The sequence below is a fragment of the Artemia franciscana genome, chromosome 14 (assembly GCF_032884065.1).
Source record: "Artemia franciscana chromosome 14, ASM3288406v1, whole genome shotgun sequence".
NCBI classification, from domain to species: Eukaryota; Metazoa; Arthropoda; class Branchiopoda; order Anostraca; family Artemiidae; genus Artemia; species Artemia franciscana.
In genome coordinates this window covers 403,297-426,988 of record NC_088876.1, presented here as the reverse complement: position 1 = coordinate 426,988, position 23,692 = coordinate 403,297, and the positions used below count along the sequence as shown (strand labels likewise).

Genomic DNA, 23,692 nt, shown 5'->3' with positions numbered 1-23,692 from the left:
TGCCCCCTTTGGTCTATAAGGTTTAGTCTGTCAGTCTTTCTGACATCGTCAGCATGTCCATTGACGTGTGATGGTCGAGATCTTAAAAGGGAATCCGGGTCCGAGACTATATTGTCACTTTTCCTAGCATTTAATTTTCGGGTGGAGGGTCGCTAGCCCAACCGACCCTAGGCCTGGAATCTGATTAGAGCTAGGTTAAATCTAGATAATGAAATTCCCAGGGTGGGCTCCACCCGCCACATGAGGTTGCGGCCGTTCTAATAGGAGTGTTTAGTTAAGGGAGAAACCCCATATCCAGAGGCACGTGGTCAGCAGACAGAGTCTGCCTCATTCCAGACGAACTTCATTCACCTCCAAAAAAGGTTCCAATGAAATAATAATTAGAAATCATCCATGGTAATCGTAAAAGTAGGGCCTGGCCAGAATTTGAACACGGGAACTCCAAGGCCCATAGCAAGATTCATAACCGAAGACCAACTGGCTGATATTAAAGAACAGCTTAAAGCTAATATAAAAACCAATAAGAAATTCGGGTCGCAGCAACCTAGTAAGAGACAGTCACATGCAATATTTAAAAATGCGATAGCCCATAATTACTATGAATGGTATCAGATCACAACAAGAAGTACACTATTAGAACCTCCTTGTCAAAAGCCCCTAAACAAAAAAGAAACTTACCGTGCATTCACTTCAAAAACAAGGAGAATATATTGGCTTGAAAATCAAGAAAACTGGCTGCAACCACAATAATCTGCATATATGGCATTTTATTTTCTTTTCATTTTTCTTTTCTGCGTATCGACGACATCTTTTTTTTTCTGAAATGTTTTCTCCTCACTTTAAAATCATAGAGTTCTTTAATGGCTCATTTTAAAGGACATTTCTTCTTGTAGTGCCTTTTGTGATTAAAAATAAATATTTTTTAACATAAATTAATTTCAACAAACAATATATATATATATATATATATATATATATATATATATATATATATATATATATATATATATATATATATATATATATATATATATATATATATATACTAGCTGGGAATTCCTAGCTGCGTAAAACTTGTGGATATACAACATTCTTCGCTGTTCCATTGTCTGTGCATATAAATAGATTGTCCGGTTTACCGAGTCTTGAGCATGCAACATATAATTGTCCATGGGAAAAACAATCCGTAGTAAGATCTATACCGCATTTTTCAAATGATTACCCATTAGCTTTGTTGATGTGATTTCAAATGCTAATCGAATTGGGAATTGCAATCTTTTAAATTGAAAAGGCAGATTCGTTGGAATCATGGGAATGCAAGGAATAAGAACAGTTTCACCCTTGGAAGGCCCTGTCAAGATTGCCGCCTCTATTACGTTTTCCATTGTTATTTCACGGCAAGTCGCGTGCCGTTGCAAAGCTTTGGTGGGTTAATATTTCACAACAGTATTATTGGTACGCCTTTTTTTAGTTGTAGCACGTAGGGTTGAAACCCTGGGAGATCCAGAGAATTCAAAAATTCTGATGGATAGTTAACCACTTCGTTTGATTCCAGAACTGTGTCGACTGACTTGTAAATGATTGCCTGGTCTTGAATCTTGGTCAGAATGCTGTTGTTGATTTTGTGGACGTCTTTGTTCATGGCTGCCAGAATTGCTCGTTCAGTTAGCCATTTATTATTTTTATAATTGTTTAGAATATTCAGAAATACCTTTTCAACCAAATCATTTTTTGACGTCACTAAATTACAGAATTCAGGAAGTAGCTGTATACGTCCTGAAATTGAGTCAACTGGGAGCTTTCTGTGTCTAATTGCCAGCAATTGATCTGACAATATTTCGGCAGAGTGATCGTGTTGCAATCAGATACGCATATTTATAGTTAATTTTAATGTCATTACGTGTAAGCTACTCATAAATAATAATTTTTAAGGCAAGCATTCATTTTATCTGCTTATCTAGGAATAACAGGTAATTTTTGCTAGAAATATCCCGTAAGCAATATTAATGTGCTGCCAAAAGGTTTGGAATTTCCTCGCAAATCCAGCAATGATCGGTCAAGCGCATCGAACGATTTTTTGTGTGCCATTGTGCACTCGTCCCAAACAATAAGTTTGCATTGCTGCAATACTTTACCCATCCCAGATGATTTGGAAATGTTGCACGTGGGAGTTTCTGAAGATTGCACATTCAGAGGCAATTTCAAAGCGGAACGAACAGTTCTCCCACCTGTCAGCAGCGTTGTGGCTATTCTGGACGACGCAAGAGCCAACGCCATGTCATTTTTGGATCGAATTGAAGCCATATTCAATCTTACTAGAAAGGTTTTACCAATACCTCCTGGCGCATCCAAGAAGAAGATTTCTCCAAATTATTTATCGACGCAATGCATTATCTCATCATAAATGCATTTTGTTCAGACATTTAGTTCCTTGACATGCCTTCTTTTTTATTTTCTCTGTCATTTGCAAGTCTGGTTTCGTATGGCTCCTCGACACACCTTCGTTGACGTAAATTGGACATTCCTAATCTGACTCTTTCTCTTTGAGCCACAAGCCTGGTTTTGCGTTGCTCCAGTGTTTCGTCCTGATGTTCAATTTTTGGTAACATATTAGGATAATTTCCTTTTGATATTCATTGACACTGTGACAAATATTCTTTGCGCGGCAAGAATTCTAAACTTCAACAATTTCTACTAAACTTAAAAATTTTGGTTTTCTGTTTTAAGGTTTTCGAATTGCTTTAATCCATTGTCAAAATATATTGAAATATTTGTGCAGTTACCAGTTTTTTTACATGTGTAAGCGAAGTGACTTTAAATTTTCTTTGAAAACATGTTCTACTATATGATACCACTTAATACCAACTTTGAACGGACTAGTAAGCATCTGTAACATCTTGAGGATATTTTGAGCAACATCTGAGAAATTTTGAAAACCACCTTGGTAAAGTCTTGAAACAACCTCTTGAGAAAGATTCAAAAAACATTTTTAGAAAGTATTTAGAAATTTTTTTGAGCAAACACCTTCTGGAAATGGTTTTTTGCCGTAAAACTACGGAAGAAGAAAGGAATAGCAACTATAAGTGGCCAGTGTTAATGAAGGCTATGCTACTAATATGTAGGATAATTATGAGGAATAATAGGCTTTTTTCCAAAAAAATTCCACTAAAATCTTTGTCTTGTTTACCAAAGTCATTGAGTAATAGTGACAAAATATTTATGGGAGCGGTTTTATCAAATTGCGGTGCGCACAACACATAAAACGTTTACTACCCAGCAATTTAACCGAGCAAAATTTAAGTAATTTTAGATTAGAATTATTGGCATATATAGTGCATAGCTTTAGTGTAACAATTAGAACAAAAAGAGTTGCTAGATATTAAACTTGTGATAGAGAAGAAAAAAGTGAGTAGTTTTAGGAATTCCTCTATTATATATTAGAAATAATCAGATATTGATAAAATAGGTGTGAACTAATTTCAAAATATAATAACAATAAATTTACTAAGTTTTTTTTAATTTCAAACAATTTTCTATATTTTGGCAAGAAACTTTTGGAATTCAAATAGATATACCTACAAATAAAAATCACGAGCTTCCTAAAAAAGAAACCAAAGCACAAGGCGAGGAAGGGTATTTATACTATTAATAAAAAAGGCTGAAAGTATGGTGTAGAGGTTGTTTTTAAACTAAATAGAAATACCCTCGTGCGACTTTGATTTTGTAAGATTTATATTGTACGTGCTTCCAATGAAACAGGTAATTTACTCTCGTCATTTATATAATTTAAGGCATTCATCAATGATGCAAGATACAGCATGTTGGAACATTTTGAATGTTTAACTAATGGGATTATGTTGGTATATTGCTAAATTTGGATTTGCCGTATTTTAATTAATTTTCCAAACATTATTGTTGGAAATTACTGTCCTATAGCACTGTTTTGAAACTTACTTAGTTCGAAACAACAGAATCAAGAGCATAACCCCTTCAAAGAAGTTTACATTATTCGACGTTACTACTTATAACACATCTCAAAAAGGAATTTTTCACGTTTTGAATGGCCCTTGTTGAAGGGTACTACTACTACTACTAAAAACTCACCGCAGCAATAGGTTGCCTGAGGCCAATACAGCTACGCACGCTCCTCCTATAACCTAATCTATTCAAGATGTCCCTCTTCACACCATCCCAAGAACCTCCCATTTTCTTTAAATCTATATTTATGACATCTTCCCATCCCAGACGAGGACGACCTGATTTCTATGTAGCCCCAGACGGTTGCCCAAAAAGGACAATCTTCGGCAATCGGTCATCCTTCATCCGCAGAATGTGGCCTAGCCATCTCAACTTTTCTTTCATTATAGCCATAGAAAGTTGGATTGAACAACCTACTGTTCGAAACATGGTCAGTCAGCCGGATATCCAAAACAATCCTTAGGCAATTTTTCTGGAAAACATCTAGTAAGTTTTCATCCTCTAATCGGTGCACCAATGCTTCGGAGCCATATTTGACCACTGTCATCACTGTAGCTTCCAATATTCTAATCTTGGTTTGCAGAATTAGATTCCTATTCTTCCAAACATTTTTTTAACTATGAAAAACGCCCTGTGCCTTGGCTACTCTACTTTTAGCCTCTTCACTGCTCCCACCGTCTTTACTAATAATGCTACCAAGATAAGCAAAGCTGTCCACCTGATCAATCTCTTTGCTACCTAACGTCACCTTTTCTTCTTCACTTATTCCTAGCCATAGTGACATAGTCTTCTTAACATTAATTTTCCAACCTATTCTAGCACCCTGATTTCAAAAAACTTCTAAAAATTGATTCATTTTGCTCACACTTACATCTAATATGCTTAAATAATTACATATTCTAAGACCAGGAGATTTTTTCCACCCCATTTGATTCCGTGGTCTCCAATTGCTTTTCTTGTGCTCCTTAAGACGCAAGTCCATCAAAATGGTACACATAAAAAGGAATAGAACACAACCCTGCTTAACTCAGGATGTAATTTCCTACCTAAACCGCAGCTGTATTATTCTCGTTCATAGCCCAAATTACTTTAATTTATTTGTCTGGTATACCATATAAGGATAAGACCTGTGCAAAAATCTCTTCTATCAACAGAATTAAACGTTCGTTCATAATCTATAAAACTGAGGACCAAAGGTGTTTGACAACGAATTTAATTCTCAATTATTAACCTAAGAGTGAAAACGTTGTCTACAGCATCTCTCAGTCTAAATAGTATTATACTAAGTAATTTGCTTACTTGCAAGGTCCAATTTTCATATGCTTTAAATCTTTGAAATTATTTTGGCCTCAGGAAAAGCAATTATCCCAGATACCAGTGTAGGACGGGACCAACATCTTTTTTCAAGTCTTTACCGAAGCACTTAAGCTGCCTTAGAGCCTGACAACAAGAAGTCACTGGGACCTCCAGTAAGCTGGAGGTTTTGTGCAATCCAAGGCCCATCTTGGTCACAACATAGTTTTCAGCACTTTGCAATGCTCTTCTATAAACAAGAGTCAAAATCCTGCACGGACAGTCCCAAGCCTATTACTTCGACTCATTATATATTCGTTCCGACAGATATTATGCTACTATGGGGAGGCAGCCAATACTAGATACATTAGCTAGGAAGAGGTTTTTAGCCCAAAAACGCCCATCAAAACAAACCTAGCCTAGAAGAAATATCCTAAAATCAGAAAACCCGTGCAAATGCTGTGTTTTTTACTAGGCTATAATTTCCTCAATAGGTGCCAATCCTCAAGTGGGAAAAGTTGACCTTAAGTTTCCAAGTCTGCCATGTACCCTGATAGGGTCAAGACAGCCTTTGGCAGGGGCTGTTGTCCATTGGTCTGGATATTAAGCCCTGCTGCAGTCGTTAACATTCACAAAAACTAATAACTATCTAGTTCAAAATTGTAATAATGGTATGTGTTCCATATCAGATATAACTGTCACAATTTTAGAAAATATAGAGTTAGAAAATTTAAATAAAGAAGAGAAGAATAATAGACTATGTAAACAGGAAGATTTCTGGATCCATACTCTTGGTACAGCTTATCCTTTGGGCTAAAAGATCGTGTGGCAAAATACGGAGACAAGTCTCATGTTGTTGTTAAATATATTAAAAGTTTTATGGACTATCCTTCTTTTACTTGTCCTACTAAACGTAAAAAACGACCGAAAGGACATAGGAAAAATATTAGAAAAAATGAATTAGATTTAAATATGTTTTCTATAGATCTATGCCAGCTACTTGAATCTAAGGGTATGACTACTGTAATAAAATGTCTAAATAAATTATCCAAGAGGAATTTAATCAAACTTTTCTGGATTGTTAAGAATAATAGAGCTCTCTAATATAATTTTAAACTAATATGCGATACAATTTGAATTCTAACTAAAACGAAATTTATTTAAAAAAAGAATAAGCTTGATAAGATTGGAAATAAAGACAACATATTATATTTACCTATTAATTTTACTTTTAAGCAGATTGAAGATACTAATTTACCAGAAATATTATCTCTTTGAGCCGAAAGCCTGTTTGATTCCTGTTTTCACTTTGCTCTTGTGATTCCTCGACACGCCTTCTTTTTTACTTTCTCTGTCAACTGCAAGTCTGGTTTTGCGTTGCTCTGGTAGTTCCTCGACACGCATTCGTTGACGTAAATTGCACATTCCTAATCTGGCCCTTTCTCTTTAAACCGCAAGCCTGGTTTTGCTTTTTGGTAACATTGTATCTTTTTCAATTTTTTTAAATTTGTCAATGTTCATTCTAACATTGTACCTTTCTTATCCGTTTGTTTGTTAGTGGATGGATCTATCAACTTATTATTAAAGTGATAACCGTCGACTCTATCCCAAAGAATGATAGGATATTGTAGGGCAACGTAGCATCGATGAGTTTCAGCAATTTATACCAACTGAGCGTTTCGATTATGAAGAATAATATCTCAAAGTAAAAACTGATCAACGACCATAACGATTTCCACTTCGTCGATAGTTGGAGCATTGTATCTACGCACATGTTGGCCAGTAGGCGTTTTGTCAGTGGAAATAACAATTTTATGTGTATCAGTAGGCATCAAATCGATTACTGTCCTGAATAGGCGCACTAAATCATTATTTTCGTGGAAAAGATGTTGCAATTGGTAAACGATAGTCCTTTAAATGTCGGGAGAAAGATTCTGACGTAGTCCCAGTAAGCAAAGTCTTCAATGGCTCTGGTGGTACAGCCAGATGAGGAAGTTTAACTTTTCCTGAGGCGCAACACATTCCTATTGTTTCGCCATTAAATTTCAAGGCCTTGCAGTAGGGACAAATTTTAGACATAGTCCCGATTTGAACACATCTACTCAGGCTATAATCATCGACTGGGCTGTACCTGAATGCCAGGCGAAAATTTTCAGGTTGCTCTTGTGATTCCGTGGCACCCTTTCTTTCGGTGATTTCTCTTTGAGACGCAAGCCTGTTTTCACGCTGTTGTTGTGACTCCTCGACACGCTTTCACTTCATACTTTCTCTATTAGCTGCAAGCCTGTTTTCACGCTGTTGTTGTGATTCCTCACTTACTTGCTCCTTATTCCTCACTTACTGAAACTACGTCAGAATCTAGGCGTTTTTTGTTGAACATCAGAAAATATAACTCATGTTTCCAAATGACGTCGTTTGGTGCCCAAATCGAAAATCAAGATCAATTTATGCCTACTTTCAAAGTAAAACGGCAAATTTATCATAGAGCAGGGTCCCTTCTACCATTCTCAGGCGAGAATCATAAATTTTTAGAACTGTACCTCTTCAGTGATAGAAATTCTGAATTGAATGCACGTTGCGAAATTTATCCCGACGTTGAAAGGACTATCTTTTCCCAATTGCAACATATTTTCCACGAAAATAATAATTTAGTGTGTCTGTTCAAAACAGCAATCGATTTGATGCCTACTGATACGCATAAATTTATTATTTCCACTAACAAAACGCCTACTGGCCAACATGTGCGTAGATACAGTGCTCCAACTATCGACGAAGTGGCAATCGTTATGGTCGGTGATCAGTTCTAAAAAAACCAAAACAGAAAAAAAAGAAAAAAAAGAAAAACCTAAAAAGAAAAGAAGTAAAAAAATAAAAAAATTAAAAAAGGTAAAAAACTAGAAAGATAAAAAGCTAAAAAAACTAAAAAAGCTTCAAAACTAAAAAAAAAGAAAAAGAAAAAAGCTAAAAAAGGAAACAACTAAAAAAACAGAAACTAAAAAGGGAAAAATATAAGAAAATAACTAAAAAAGAAAAAAACTGAAAAAGAAACTATATCTATATATCTAAAAATTTGTTGTATGTTTGCATGTTTGTTGGTTTGTGTGTTTGCAGATGACGTCATTATAAGTATATAAGGGCTGGTATATGACATCAATATAAGATGACGCTACAGACCAGGACACCGGGACGCAAATGACGACCAGAACACAGGGAATATAAATGACGACCGGGACACTATATATATATAAATGACGACCATATAAATGACAATATAAACGACGACCGGGACATATATATATATATATATATATATATATATATATATATATATATATATATATATATATATATATATATATATATATATATATATATATATATATATATATATATATATATATATATATATATATATATATATATTTATATATTTATATATAAAAATAAGTTGTCTGTGTGTTTGTGTCTGTCGGGTGACGTCATGTTTGTGTGTCGACTGACGTCATGTTTTCGACTGACGAAATTACAGACCGGGACATCGGGACACAAATGACGACCGGGACACTCAAAGAGAAAGCGACCGGGACACAAGGAATGTTCGATTAGCAATAAAAAAAAAACTAAAAAGAAAAAAAGGGGAAAAGTACAAAAATCTATTTCATCATATACCATTTCAAAAACGAATGTATATACAGACCGGGACACCGGGATACAAATGAAAACCGGGACACAGGGAATATAAATGACGACCGGGACACAGGGACACAACTACAGCGGGGACGCCGGGGGGCACAGGGGGATATATAAATGACGACGGGGACACAGGGAATGTTCGATTAGCAATCACCATCAACAAAGCTTAAGGGCAATCATTAGAATCATGAGGTATAACTAAAAAAACTAAAAAAAGGTAAAAAACTAAAACCTAAGAAAAAGACCATTCAAAAACGAATGTATATACAGACTGGGACACCGGGACACAAATGATGACCGGGACACCGGGACACAAGGAAAATAAATGACGCCCGGGACCCTCAAAGAGATATCACAGACTGGGACACCGGGACACAAATGACGACCGGGACACATGGAATATAAATGACGACCGGGACACAGGGACACAACTACAACGGGGATGCCGGGGGGCACAGGGGGATATATAAATGACGACGGCGACACAGGGAATCGTCGATTAGCAATCACCATCAACAAAGCTCAAGGGCAATCCTTAGAATCATGAGGTATAGATCTGAATACGGATTATTTTCCCATGGACCATTATATGTTGCATGTTCAAGAGTTGGCAAACCTGACAATCTATTTATATGCACAGACAATGGGACAGCAAAGAATGTTGTATATTCGGAAGTTTTACGTAGTTAAAAACATATATATATATATATATATATATATATATATATATATATATATATATATATATATATATATATATATATATATATATCCACAGGTGGGACACAACTACAATGGCGCGTAACTAATATGGCGCGTAACGACTTACGCGTCGGGGGGGCATGGGGGGGCGCGAAGTGCCCCCACCAAATAGCTAGTATATATATATATTTATATATATATATATATATATATATATATATATATATATATATATATATATATATATATATATATATATATATATATATATATATATATATATATAGGATAGATGGGAAAGAGTTTAGATGGAGTAACTGTTGATTCCAAGTACGGAAAGAACTTGTAGTAAGGATAAAGGTTGAAGTTTAAGAAATAATCAATTTTGACTCTTGAAGGGAAACAGTGTCTCCTAGTCGCCTTAGTTTGGACTAGGTTAAGGAACCACAATGGCCAAAAATGTCTATCTTGAGGGTCAGAGTTACCATTCATTATTTCCTGGGGCTTCTCTCAAATGTATTCACCCTCTAAGGCAAGGCCAAGTATCCCATAGAGTAACAAAAAGATATCCAAAATCACACTGCAGCTCTTTCAATCAAATTCGAAATTCAGACGAAGACTTTTCCTAGGCCTTTAATACTCCACTCAGATTTAATCTTTATCTTTTTTGCTTTCCTTCCGCACTTGTATGCTTTTCATAAAATTTTATTTTTGGGCCTAGCACATGATTCTGCAAAGTGTTATTTCTTTTCTTAATTTTATTTTTCTGTCTTGCTCTTCTTCAGATTCAACGTCATAAAAATAAACCATCATCGAATGTGAATTTAGCTATATTTTCTATATTTTTGGCTAATAGTCGCAATTTTAGTCCTTTTCCAAATTTATTTTCTATCTTTTTGTTTTTATTATCTTCTGTCAAAATACTAAATAAATCGTCACTAACATAAAATTGAATTGAAATAAAGCATTTTTTTTTTGACGCACATTTCTCTCTTTCTGGTTTAAATTGAGGATTTATAGATTTGACCATTGCTTGAACTTGTGAATTCACCATTAAAAATTATTCTAATGACAAAATTTTTTCTTATCAGAATATACTAGAAACCTGAGTCTTCTATTGGATGCAAAACAAAGCTTCAAGATGAATTCAATGTTTCTCTGCTTGTTTGCATTACTCAACTTTTCCTGCCTCAGCTTTTCTCAATCAGGTAGGTTAATATTTAATAGGTCCGTCAACTATCTCATCTGTGTCAATACTGTGACTGGGGTTCGTTCCAGCTTTAGAAGCTTTTTCTTCAGCTTCTTTACGTTCGTGTAACCATTTTCTTGAGCTTAGGTAAGTTCAACCGAGGTGATAGTTTCCACGACTGTATTATGTCTAAAATACGTTCTTTGACCAAAAGACTTGGGTTTTACCCTAAGCATAATAGAGATGATTCTAAACGATTAGATGCACTTCAAAAATGGCAAGTAAGCTTTAGTTAACTGCTTTAAGTTTTGAATATTCAATTGTGGGGTAAAAATTTTTTGTGATTCAGTTCAGGGCATTTACTTTAATTATATGCTTGTATTACTTTAAGAAATTATAAAATCAAAGAGACTTTATTGCGAAATTTCTATTCGCAGCAACTGTTCCAATCATTGTAACTAGAGTAGCTTGTTTCGGAGAAGTAACTTTGTCGACTATCTTCTGATCTATACCAAAAGTCATCGCAATGTCCAGGTCATCAGATTATCATGTCTGCCATATTTGACCATCTAACATTTATTTTCTTTTAATTGTTTTGGTGGCAGACAAAAACTTCTTCTTTTGTGTTGACTTGTGCTTTGTCATTGTGAAAGACATATCGCCAAATATTTGCGTCTCTTAATTGTTTATGTGGTGGTACAAAAACCTCTTTTTCCAGCGATTTATCTAGTCCAGAATTTTGATTTTAAAAGGTATGCTTGACATTAATGACGTTATTCGTGTCAAAACCCAACAGACAATCTTCATCGGTATCATTTTCAATTTATTTGGCTCGTTTTACCTCGGCTTGTGTTTCATCATTATGAAATACAATCACCAAGTCTTTATATTTTTTTAACAAAGGTGTGATACACATTTATGACCTTATCCTTGTCAAAATCCCAAACCCAGTAATTATTGCCATCATTTTCAAGTTTGATATGTTTTTATTCTTGTTATCCAGCTTTGTCTTTATTTTTGTTTTTGACTTACTCACAAGTTCGGTGTCGCATATCCTAACCGGGCGAGTGTGTCTTGCAATTCATATTCGTATTTGAATTACTCACATGCTTGGTGTTGCATGTCTTCTAAACATGTGTGTCTTTGATCTTCATTTTCAAGTATGACACACCGCTACCCTGTGTGTCTTGGCTCTTCATTTTCATTTTTGACTCGCTCAAATACTTGGTGTCGCATGTCGTCTAACCGCGTGTGTCTTTGCATTTTGTTTGCATTTTGGGAACGCTCTAATTGTTATTTTCAGACATGTTCTAATCGTCTGTGTCTACTCTTCATTTTCTTTTTTGACTTTTTTTTAGATTTGGATTACTTCAGACATTCAGCAGTGGCTCTTGCTGTAGCAACCCATATTGGTGTTATTGCAATTGATAGTACAGGTTGTCAATTTTCAAATCTTATCAAGTTTAATAGTTTATGTGTTGGTTCCAACGAATTATCATTTATAGTAACTACAACTGCAAATTTTTGTTTTCTGAGCCTGCCAACAGACATTATATTGCATAAATAACTGATGTGTTGGAAACTCAAAAATCTTATATATATATATATATATATATATATATATATATATATATATATATATATATATATATATATATATATATATATATATATATATATATACTAGCTGTTGGGGTGGCGCTTCGCGCCACCCCAACACCTAGTTGGTGGGGCACTTCGCGCCCCCCCCAAGCCCCCCCGCGCGCGTAAGTCGTTACGCGCCATATTAGTTACGCGCCATTGTAATTGTGTCCCTGTGTCCCACCTGTGAATATAGATAGATTTATATATGTGTTTCAAACTACGTAAAAATTGCGAATATACAACATTCTTGGCTTTCCCATTGTCTGTCCATATACAATGCCGTATGTACTAATAATGACGTCATATGCAAACGCTCTTTTTACAAACAAACAAACATGCATACACACAACTCGTTTTTATATAGATAGATAGATAGATAGATACAATACAAATTAACTACGTAAAACTTGTGAATATACAACAGTCTTCGCTGTCCCATTGTCTGTGCGTATAAATAGATTGTCAGGTTTACCGACCCTCAAAGATGCAACATACAATTGTACATTGGTAAAGCAATCTGTATTAAGATCTATACCGCATTTTTCTAGTGATTGCCCTTGAGCTTTGTTGATGGTGGTTGCAAATGCTAATCGAATTGGGAATTGCAATCTTTTAAATTGAAAAAGCAGATCCGTTGGAATCATGGGAATGCGAGGAATAAGAACAGCCTCACCCTCATAAGGCCCTGTCAAGATTGTGGCCTCTATTAGGTTTTCCATTGTTTTTTTTACGGCAAGTCGCGTGCCATTGCAAAGCTTTGGTGGGTTGATATTTCTTAAAAGTATTATTGGTACGCCTATTTTTAGTTGTAGTACGTGTGGTGGAAACCCTGAAGGATCTATGGAATTTAAAAATTCAGATGGATAATTAACCGCTTCATTTGGTTCCAAAACACAAATTGCTGTTCTTGTAATTCCTCGGCATGCCTTCTTTTTTCACATTCTCTTTTAGCGGCAAGTCTGCTTCCGCGTTGCTCTGGTAGTTCCTCGGCATGCTTTCTGTTCTTTTTTTCTCTATCAGCCTCAAGCCTGTTTCCCTGCTGTTCTTTTGATTCCTCGGCACGCCTTCTTTTTTCACTTTCTCTTTTAGCAGCAAGTCTGCTTTCGCGTTGCTCTGGTAGTTCCTCGGCACGCTTTCTTTTCTGACTTTCTCTATCAGCAGCAAGTTTTTTGGCATAGACTCTTTGAGCATCTTCATCAGTCATTGTAAACTTAAACATTAATAGATTTCTACGTGAACATATGTCTTATATAACTTGAATGACGTCACCGTCAAAGCAAAAATGACGGCAACTAATTTCATGACGTCAGCCGACACAGAAACATGACGTCACCTGACAACTAATTTCATGACGTCAGCCGACACGGAAACATGACGTCACCTGATCCGCAGATCCACAGACAGACAACTTATTTTTATATATATAGAAGATATATATATATAGACGTCTTATCTTCTATAATTATACATATTAGTATCACAAATGTCAAAAAGAAATTATTCTATAATGTCACCAGAAATGGAACCCTGGGAGGAAACACAAGAGCAACGCAAAACCAGGCTTGCGGCTTTACGTTAACGAAGGCGTGACGAAGAATCACCAGAGCAATGCAAAACCAGGCTTGCACCACTACGTCAACGAAGGCATATGGAGGAACCACTAGAGCAATGCAAAACCAGGCTTGTAGGTGACCGAGATAGTAAAAAGAAGGCGTGTCGAGGAACTACCAGAGCAACGTGAAACCAGGCTTTTGGCTGACAGAGATAGAAAAAAAGAAGGTGTTACGAGGAATCACCAGAGGAACGTGAAACCAGGCTTGCGGCCGAGAGAGATAGTAAAAAAAAGGCGTGTCGAGGAACCACCAGAGCAACGCGAAACGAGGCTTGCGGCTGACAGAATTAATAAAAAAGAATATGTTTCGATGTATTACAAAAGCAACGCGTGTATAATCACCTGGCATTCAAGTACTGCCCTTCCAATGATTATAGCTTGAGTCGAGATGTTTAAATCGGGACTATATCTGAAATTTGTTCCTATTGCAAGGTATTGAAATTTAATGGCGAAACAATGGGAATGTGTTGAGCCTCAAGAAAAAATTAAGGTTCCTCAAATTGGTGCAACGGCAGAGCCACAAAATACTTTGCTTATTGGAAATACGTCGGAATCGAATCATTTTTTATCAAACATCAGGAAATATAACTCATCTTTCCAAATGACTTTGTTCGGAGCCCAAATCGAAGATCAAGGTAATTTTTTGCCTACTTAGAAAGTAAAAGCGCAAATTTATCATAGAGGAGGCTCCCTTCTAGCATTCTCTGGTGAGCGTCACAAATTTTTGCAACTGTACTTCATCAGTGATGGCACTACTGAATTGAATGCACGTTACGGAATTTCTCCCGGCTTTGAAAGGATTATCGTTTCCCAGATACAACAACTTTTCTACAATAAAAATAATTTAGTGCGTCTTTTCAAAACAGCAATCGATTTGATGCCTACTGAAACGCATAAAATTGTTATTTCTGCTGACAAAACGCCTAGTGGTGAATTTGCGCGTAAATTTAATGTTCCAAATATCAACGAAGTGGCAATCGTTATGGTCAGTGATCTGTTCTTACACCGAGATATTATTCTTTATAGGCAAAACAAACAGTTGAAAAGAATTACTGAAACTTCCGATGCTACGATGTCCTACAATACCCTATTATTTTTTGAGATGGAACCAACGGTTGTCACAATAATATTAAGTTTATAAATCGAGCCGCTATCAAAGAAATGGATAAGAAATGCAGCGCAATAAAATATTATTGCTACAGAATAATGATTCGTCAGAATAAAGAGAATTATATTTTAAAATGCCGTCAATTGTTTCACCAATACATCTTTGATGTGTAAGCAAAGATTGAAAAAGAGCTTTTGCTATTAATCCGTCTAAATAAAACCGATCTCCGCTTTGAACAGTACATTAACTTACGAGGTGCAGTTGTAAATGACAGTAATACCACTAATATTGCAAGAGTAACGATTTAACCTTCATCATATGCTGGTAGTCCGCGTCTCATAAATGAGTATGCTCAAGATGCCATTGCATATGTTCGTCTGTATGGTCGTCCAGATTTATTTATTACATACTAGCTGTTGGGGTGGTGCTTCGCGCCACCCCAACCTCTAGTTGGTGGGGGAGCCTTGCGTCCCTCCCAAGCCCCCCCACGCGCGTAAGTCATTACCCGCCATATTAGTTACGCGCCATTGTAGTTGTATCCCACCTGTGAATATAGATATATCTATATATATAAAAATAAGTTGTTCGTCTGTCTGTCGACTGACGTCATGTTTGTGTGTCGCCTGACGTCGTGTTTGTCGACTGACGTCATTATAAGGATTGAGCTGTATGTCGTCATGAAGTTGTTTGTCGTCTGACGTCATGTTTGTCGACTAACGAAACTACAGACCGGGACACCGGAACACAAATGACGTGTTATGTCTGTTATAACGTAATAGAGGCAACAATCTTGACAGGGCCTTTTGAGGGTGAGGCTTTTCTTATTCCACGCATTCTCATGATTCCAATGGATCTGCCTTTTCAACCTAAAAGATTGCAATTCCCAATTTGATTAGCATATCCAGTTTTCAGTCCAGAACCACTAAAGCTATTATGTAAATATCAAAAATATTCATGTTGTCTGAGCAATAATTTTTCGTTTTTATTTCAAAATAGAAAATTACCTGACAATTTTAGAATTATATCTATCTATCTATCTATATAAAAATAAGTTGTCTGTCTGTGGATCAGGTGACGTCATGTTTCTGTGTCGACTGGCGTCTTGAAGTTAGTTGTCGTCATTTTTGCTATGACGGTGACGTCATTAAAGATATTTAAGACATATATGTTCACGTAGAAATCTATTAATGTTTAAGTTTAAAATGACTGATGAACTTACAATGGCAAAAGCCGATGAAGATGCTCAAAGAGTCTATGCCAAAAAATTTGCTGCTGATAGAGAAAGTCAGAAAAGAAAGCGTGCCGAGGAATCAAAAGAACAGCAAGGAAACAGGCTTGAGGCTAAAGAACGCAAAACCGCGCAGTTAGATGAAGATCCACCTGGACAGCGAGAGTCAAAACATATCAAAACTGAAAATAATAGCGATGATGATTGGGTTTGGGATCTTGACTTGGATAAGGTCATCAATGCCTACCAGATTTTAGTTAAAAAAACAAAGGTTCGGCGATATGTATTTCATAGTGAAGCTGAAAAATAAAGAAGAAAAAGAAAACTGAAAAAAGAAAAAATGTGAAAAACTAAAAAATTCTAAAATGAAAAAACACTCAAAGAGAAATTACAGACCGGGACACGAATGACGACCGGGACAGAGGGAATATAAATAACGATCGGGACACTCAAGGAGAAATTACAGACTGGGATACCGGGACACAAATGACGACCGGGACACAGGCAATATAAATGACGACCAGGACACAGGTATTTAAGAATATCGTTCAAAGACAAACTTTTAATTGTAAGAAGACCGTTGAAAGAGAAATTTCTAATTGTAAAATGAATGAAGAACCTACTATGGCAACACCCGAGGAAGCTGCTCAAAACGAATGTATTCACGCCGAAGTAGCTGAGTTGGTAAAGCGATATGTTTCAGGTTCTAGGTCCGAGAGGCTCCAGGTTTGAACCTTGGCTTTAGCATTAATACAAAAGAAGAAAAAAACTAAAAAAGGTAAAAACTACAAAAAACTAAAAAGAAAATATATATATATATATATATTTATATATATCATCTTTTCCACAAAAATAATAATTTAGTGCTTCTGCTTAAAAACAGCAATCGAACTGATACGCAACTATCAACAAAGTGGCAATCGTTGTGGTCGGTGGTCAGTTCTTACCTCGAGATAATATTCTTTATAGGCGAAACAATCAGTTGACAAGAATTGCTTAAACTCATCGATGCTACGATGCCCTACAATATCCTGACGAATATAAATGACGCCCGGGACATTCAAATAGAAATCACAGACTGGGACACCGGGACACAAATGACGACGGGGACACAGGGAATATAAATGAGGACCCGGACACAGTGACACAACTACAACGGGGACGCCGGGGGGCACAGGGGGATATATAAATGACGACTGCAACAAAGGAAATGGTCGATTAGCAATCACCATCAACAAAGCTCAAGGGCAATCAATAGAATCATGAGGTATAGATCTGAATACGGATTGTTTTCCCATGGACCATTATGCGTTGCATGTTCAAGAGTCGGTAAACCTGACAATCTATTCATATTCACAGACGATGGGACAGCAAAGAATGTTGTATATTCGCAAGTTTTACGTAGTTAAAAACATATATATATATATATATATATATATATATATATATATATATATATATATATATATATATATATATATATATATATATATATATATATATATATATATATATATATATCTATATTCACAGGTGGGACATAGGGACACAACTACAATGGCGCGTAACTAATATGGCGCGTAACGACTTACGCGCGCGGGGGGGCTTGGGGGGCGCGAAGCGCCCCCACCAACTAGATGTTGGGTTGGCGCGAAGCGCCACCCCAACAGCTAGTATATATATATATATATATATATATATATATATATATATATATATATATATATATATATATATATATATATATATATATATATATATATATATATATATATATATACATATATTTATATATATATATATATATATATATATATATATATATATATATATATATATATATATATATATCTATATATATAAAAATAAGTTGTCTGTCTGTGGATGGATGGATGGATGTGTCAGGTGACGTCACCTGAAAAAACTGGATTAGGTGACGTCAAAACTGAAAAAACTAAAAAAAGGCAAAAACTACAAAAAAAAACTAAAAACTAATAAAAAAAATAAAAAAGCTAAAAAACTAAAAAAAACTATAAAGGTAAAAACCAATAAAAAACTAAAAAAAAACTGAAAAAACTAAAAAAAGGCAAAAACTACAAAAAAAACTAAAAACTAATAAAAAAAGTAAAAAAGCTAAAAAACTAAAAAAACTAAAAAAACTAAAAAAAGGTAAAAAACTAAAAAAAATAAAAAATAAAAAAAAACTAAAAAAAAGGAAAAAACTGAAAAATAAGCTAAAATAAAGGTAAAAACCAATAAAAAACTAAAAAAAAAGGAAAAAACTAATAAATGACGACACTCAAAGAGAAAGCGACCAGGACAAAAGGAATGTTCGATTAGCAATCAACAAAGCACCGGGACACAGGGAGTATAAATGACGACCAGGACATAAGTAAAAAAAAAAAACTATCTATATATATAAAAACTAAAAAAAATAAAAAATAAAAAAAAACTAAAAAAAAGGAAAAAACTGAAAAATAAGCTAAAATAAAGGTAAAAACCAATAAAAAACTAAAAAAAAAAGGAAAAAACTAATAAATGACGACACTCAAAGAGAAAGCGACCAGGACAAAAGGAATGTTCGATTAGCAATCAACAAAGCACCGGGACACAGGGAGTATAAATGACGACCAGGACATAAGTAAAAAAAAAAAAACTATCTATATATATAAAAATAAGTTGTTTGTGGATCTGTGGATCGTGGATCAGGTGACGTCACCTGAAAAAACTGGATCAGGTGACGTCAAAACTGAAAAAACTAAAAAAAGGCAAAAACTACAAAAAAAACTAAAAACTAATAAAAAAAAATAAAAAAGCTAAAAAACTAAAAAAAACTAAAAAAAGGCAAAAACTACAAAAAAAACTAAAAACTAATAAAAAAGCTAAAAAACTAAAAAAACTAAAAAAAAGGCAAAAACTACAAAAAAACTAAAAACTAATAAAAAAAATAAAAAAGCTAAAAAACTAAAAAACTAAAAAAAGGTAAAAAACTAAAAAATAAATAACGACCGGGACACAGGGACACAACTACAACGGGGACACCGGGGGAAACAGGGGGATATAAATGACGACCGGGACAAAAAAACTAAAAAGAAATAAAAACTAAAAACTAATAAAAAAAACTAAAAAATCTAAAAATCTAAATAAGCTAAAAAAGAAAAAAAAGGAAAAAAATAAAGGAGAAAAACAAAACTAAAAAACGAATGTATATACAGACCGGGACACCGGGATACAAATGATGACCGGGACCCGGGACACAGGGAATATAAATGACGACCGGAACACAGGGACACAACTACAACGGGGACACCGGGGGAAACAGGGGGATAACCTGACAATCTATTTATATGCAAAGACAATGGGACAGCAAAGAATGTTGTATATTCGCAAGTTTTACGTAGTTAAAACCATATATATATATATATCTATATTCACAGGTGGGACATAGGGACACAACTACAATGGCGCGTAACTATTATGGCGCGTAACGACTTACGCGCGCGGGGGGGCTTGGGGGGGGCGCGAAGCGCCCCCACCAACTAGGTGTTGGGGTGGCGCGAAGCGCCACCCCAACAGCTAGTATATATATATATATATATATATATATATATATATATATATATATATATATATATATATATATATTTTCGACTACGTAAAACTTGCGAATATACAACATTCTTTGCTGTCCCATTGTCTGTCCATATAAATAGATTGGCAAGTTTACCAAGTCTTGAACATGCAACATAATAATTGTCCATGGGAAAACAATCCGGATTCAGATCTATACCGCATTTTTCTAACGATTGCCCTTGAGCTTTGTTGATGGTGATTGCTAGTCGAACATTCCCTGTGTCCCCGTCTTCATTTATATATCCCCCTGTGCCCCCGGCGTCCCGTTGTAGGTGTGTCCCTGTGTCCTGGTTGTCATTTATATTTCCTGTTTCCGGTCGTCATTTGTGTCCCGGTATCCCAGTCTGTAAATTATCTTTGAGTGTCCCGGTCGTCATTTATATTCCATCTGTCCCGGTGTCCCGGTCATTTGTGTCCCGTCATTTGTGTCCCGGTCTGTAATTTCTCTTTAAGTGTCCCAGTCGTCATTTATATTCCCTGTGTCCCGGTAGTCATTTGTGTCCCGGTGTCCCGGTCTTTAGTGTCATCTTATAATGACGTCATATACAAAGCCTTATATACTTATAATGACGTCAAATGCAAACCCACAAACAAACTAACATGCATTGATACAACGGATTTTTATATATATTAAATAAAAGAAAACTAATTTTTTTATCTTAAAGTGAGGAGCAACATTAAAACTTAAAACGAACAAAAATTACTCCGTATATGAAATGGGTTGTCCCCTCCGCAATCCCTGCTTTTTCTTTATTTCTCAGACGTAAATACATATCGCCGAACCTTTGTTTTTTTTAACTAAAATCTGGTAGGCATTGATGACCTTATCCTAGTAAAATCCCAAACCCAATCATCATCGCTATCATTTTCAGTTTTGATACGTTTTGACTCCCGCTGTCTAGGTTGATCTTCATCTAACAGCGCGGTTTTGCGTTCTTTAGCCGCAAGCCTTTTGGCATTAACTCTTTGAACAGCTTCCTCGGCTGTTTCTTCTGCCATTGTAGGATTTGGTAACATTCTATCTTTTTCAATGTTTTTCAATTTGTCAATTTTCATTCTAATTTTGACAGTTGGAAAATCTTCACGTGCCAAGCATGCTAAAGCTCAACAAATTATAATAAACCTCAAATTTTAAATTGTCAAAATATTCTATTGTCAAAATATTTTGAAATATTTATACAATTCCCAGCTTTAACATTTTTAGTTCCAGTTTTCTTTTTCTTGTTTATTTTTCAGACGTAAATACATATCGCCGAACCTTTGTTTTTATAACTAAAATCTGGTAGGCATTGACGACCTTATCCAAGTCAAAATCCCAAACCCTATCATCATCGCTATCATTTTCAGTTTTGATACGTTTTGACTCTCACTGTCCAGGTTGATGTTCATCTAACCAAACGGTTTTGCGTTCTTTAGCCGCAAGCCTTTTGGCATTAACTCTTTAAGCAGCTTCCTCGGCTGTGTCTTCTGCCATTGTAGGATTTGGTAACATTCTATCTTTTTCAATGTTTTTCAGTTTGTCAGTGTTCATTGTAATATTGACAGTTGGAGAAATCTCCACGTACCATCAACAATTTATGATAAATCTTAAAATTTTAAGTATCTTTTTTAAGGTTTTCAAATTACATTAATCTATTGTCAAAATGTTTCGAAATATTTATGCAATTCCCAGTTTTTACATTTAAACCCTCAACACAAAAATTCATACAACTTATTTTTATATATATATATATAGAAGATATAATCTGGCGGAACAGACAAAGTGTAACAGACATAACCTACAGACAACTTATTTTTATATAGATAGATATATATATATATATATATATATATATATATATATATATATATATATATATATATATATATATATATATATTTAACTACGTAAAACATGCGAATATACAACATTCTTTGCTGTCCCGTTGTCTGTCCATATAAATAGATTGTCATGTTTACCAACTCTTGAACTTGCAACATAATAATTGTCCATGGGAAAACAATCCGTATTCAGATCTATGGGACTATACATGACACTTATTGTAGTGCATGCCAAGCTCTGAATTTATTGGAGAATGACCAACACTGGGATAATTGCATCAATGAAGCTTGCGAAACGTCACCTCCAAGTCAAATTCGTGCATTGTTTAGAATCATATGGACAACTTGCTTTCTTTCATCTCCTACAGAGTTATGGGAGAAATACAATTTGCAAATGGCCGAGGATATACTCCACAAAATACGGCTACAGAGGTCAAACATGACCTTGGACTTTACAACAGAAATGTATAACTGCACTTTAGTTATGATTGAATATTTGTGCTTATCTATGGCGAACAAACTTTTCAAGTATTTGGGAATGCCTACACCTATTCGTACTGCTACTATTTCTACATGTGTAGAATTGGATCGTGAACAAAATTACAACATGATTGATCTATTGTCGTATGTACCAAAAATATTTTTACGTTAAAGTCTGAACAAAAAGGCATTTATGATCAGTTAATACTTGGGTCAATAACCAATTTGGAAAAATATAATTTTTTGATGCGTCTTGAGGTAGTGATAAAACATAAATGATTAGATTGCTTCTGGCATCACTTCGATGCAAAAATGACATAGCGTTGGCACTTGCGTTGTCCAGAATAGCCGCAACGTTACTGCCTGGTGGGTGAACTCCTCATTCCACTTTGAAATCGCCTCTGAATATGCAATCTGCAGAAACTCTCAAATGCAACATTTCCAAATCATCTGAGATGGGTAAACTATTGCAGCAATGGAAACTTATTGTTTGGGCAGAGTGCACATTGGCGTAAAAAAATCACTCGAGGCTCTGAAGCAATCATTGCAAGATTTGCTAGGAAATTCTACACCCTTTGGCAGCACATAAATATTGCTTGCAGGATAATTCACGCAAACATTACCTATTATTCGTAGATTGACAACTTTGGATGAAATAAATGCTTGCCTGAAAAATTCTTATTTATGGGTAAATCAAACACGTAAATACATTAAAATTAATTATAAATATGCGCGTCCGATTGTAAAACGATCACTCTGGTCAAACATTTTTTGACCAATTGCTAACAATTGGGAATAGAATATTCCCAGTTGACTCAATTCCAGGACGTATACAACAGCCTCATAAATTGTGTGATTTAGTGACGTCAAAAATGATTTGGTTGAAAAGGTATTTCTGAATATTCTAACCATTTATAAAAATCATGAATTGCTAAGTGAACGAGAGATTATAGCAGCCAAGAAAAAAGACATCCGTGAAATCAACAATATTATTCTGTCCAAGAGTCGAAACCAGGCAATTATTTACAAGTCAGTCGACACAGTTCTGAAATCAAATGAAGCGGTTAACTATCCATCAGAATTTTTAAATTCCCTGGATGTTCCAAGGTTTCCACCACACATGCTACAACTAGAAATAGGCATACCAATAATACTCTTGCGAAATATAAACCCAGCAAAGCTTTACAATGGCACGCGACTTGCCGTAAAAAAAAAGCAAAAAACAATAGAAAATCCGTAATAGAGGTAACAATCTTGACAGGGTCTTCCGAGGGTTAGGCCGTTCTTATTCTTCGCATTCCCATGGTTCCA

General features: G+C 35.2%; 1 protein-coding gene across 2 annotated transcripts in view; it reads left to right on the top strand.

Annotated features, from left to right (window-relative positions):
- The first annotated feature begins 3,325 nt into the window (after positions 1–3,325).
- The window catches only part of LOC136035811 (snaclec convulxin subunit beta-like), a 41,148-nt gene continuing 20,781 nt past the window's right edge, over positions 3,326–23,692 (top strand). The window contains exons 1-3 of one of the 2 annotated variants that reach the window (XM_065717781.1): positions 3,326–3,405; positions 10,758–10,874; positions 12,214–12,291. In XM_065717781.1, the coding sequence (XP_065573853.1) occupies positions 10,808–10,874; positions 12,214–12,291 (145 nt within the window). In that variant the 5' untranslated portion in view covers positions 3,326–3,405; positions 10,758–10,807. The remainder of the gene's footprint in view (positions 3,406–10,757; positions 10,875–12,213; positions 12,292–23,692) is intronic. The other variant, XM_065717782.1, reaches the window with a different exon arrangement.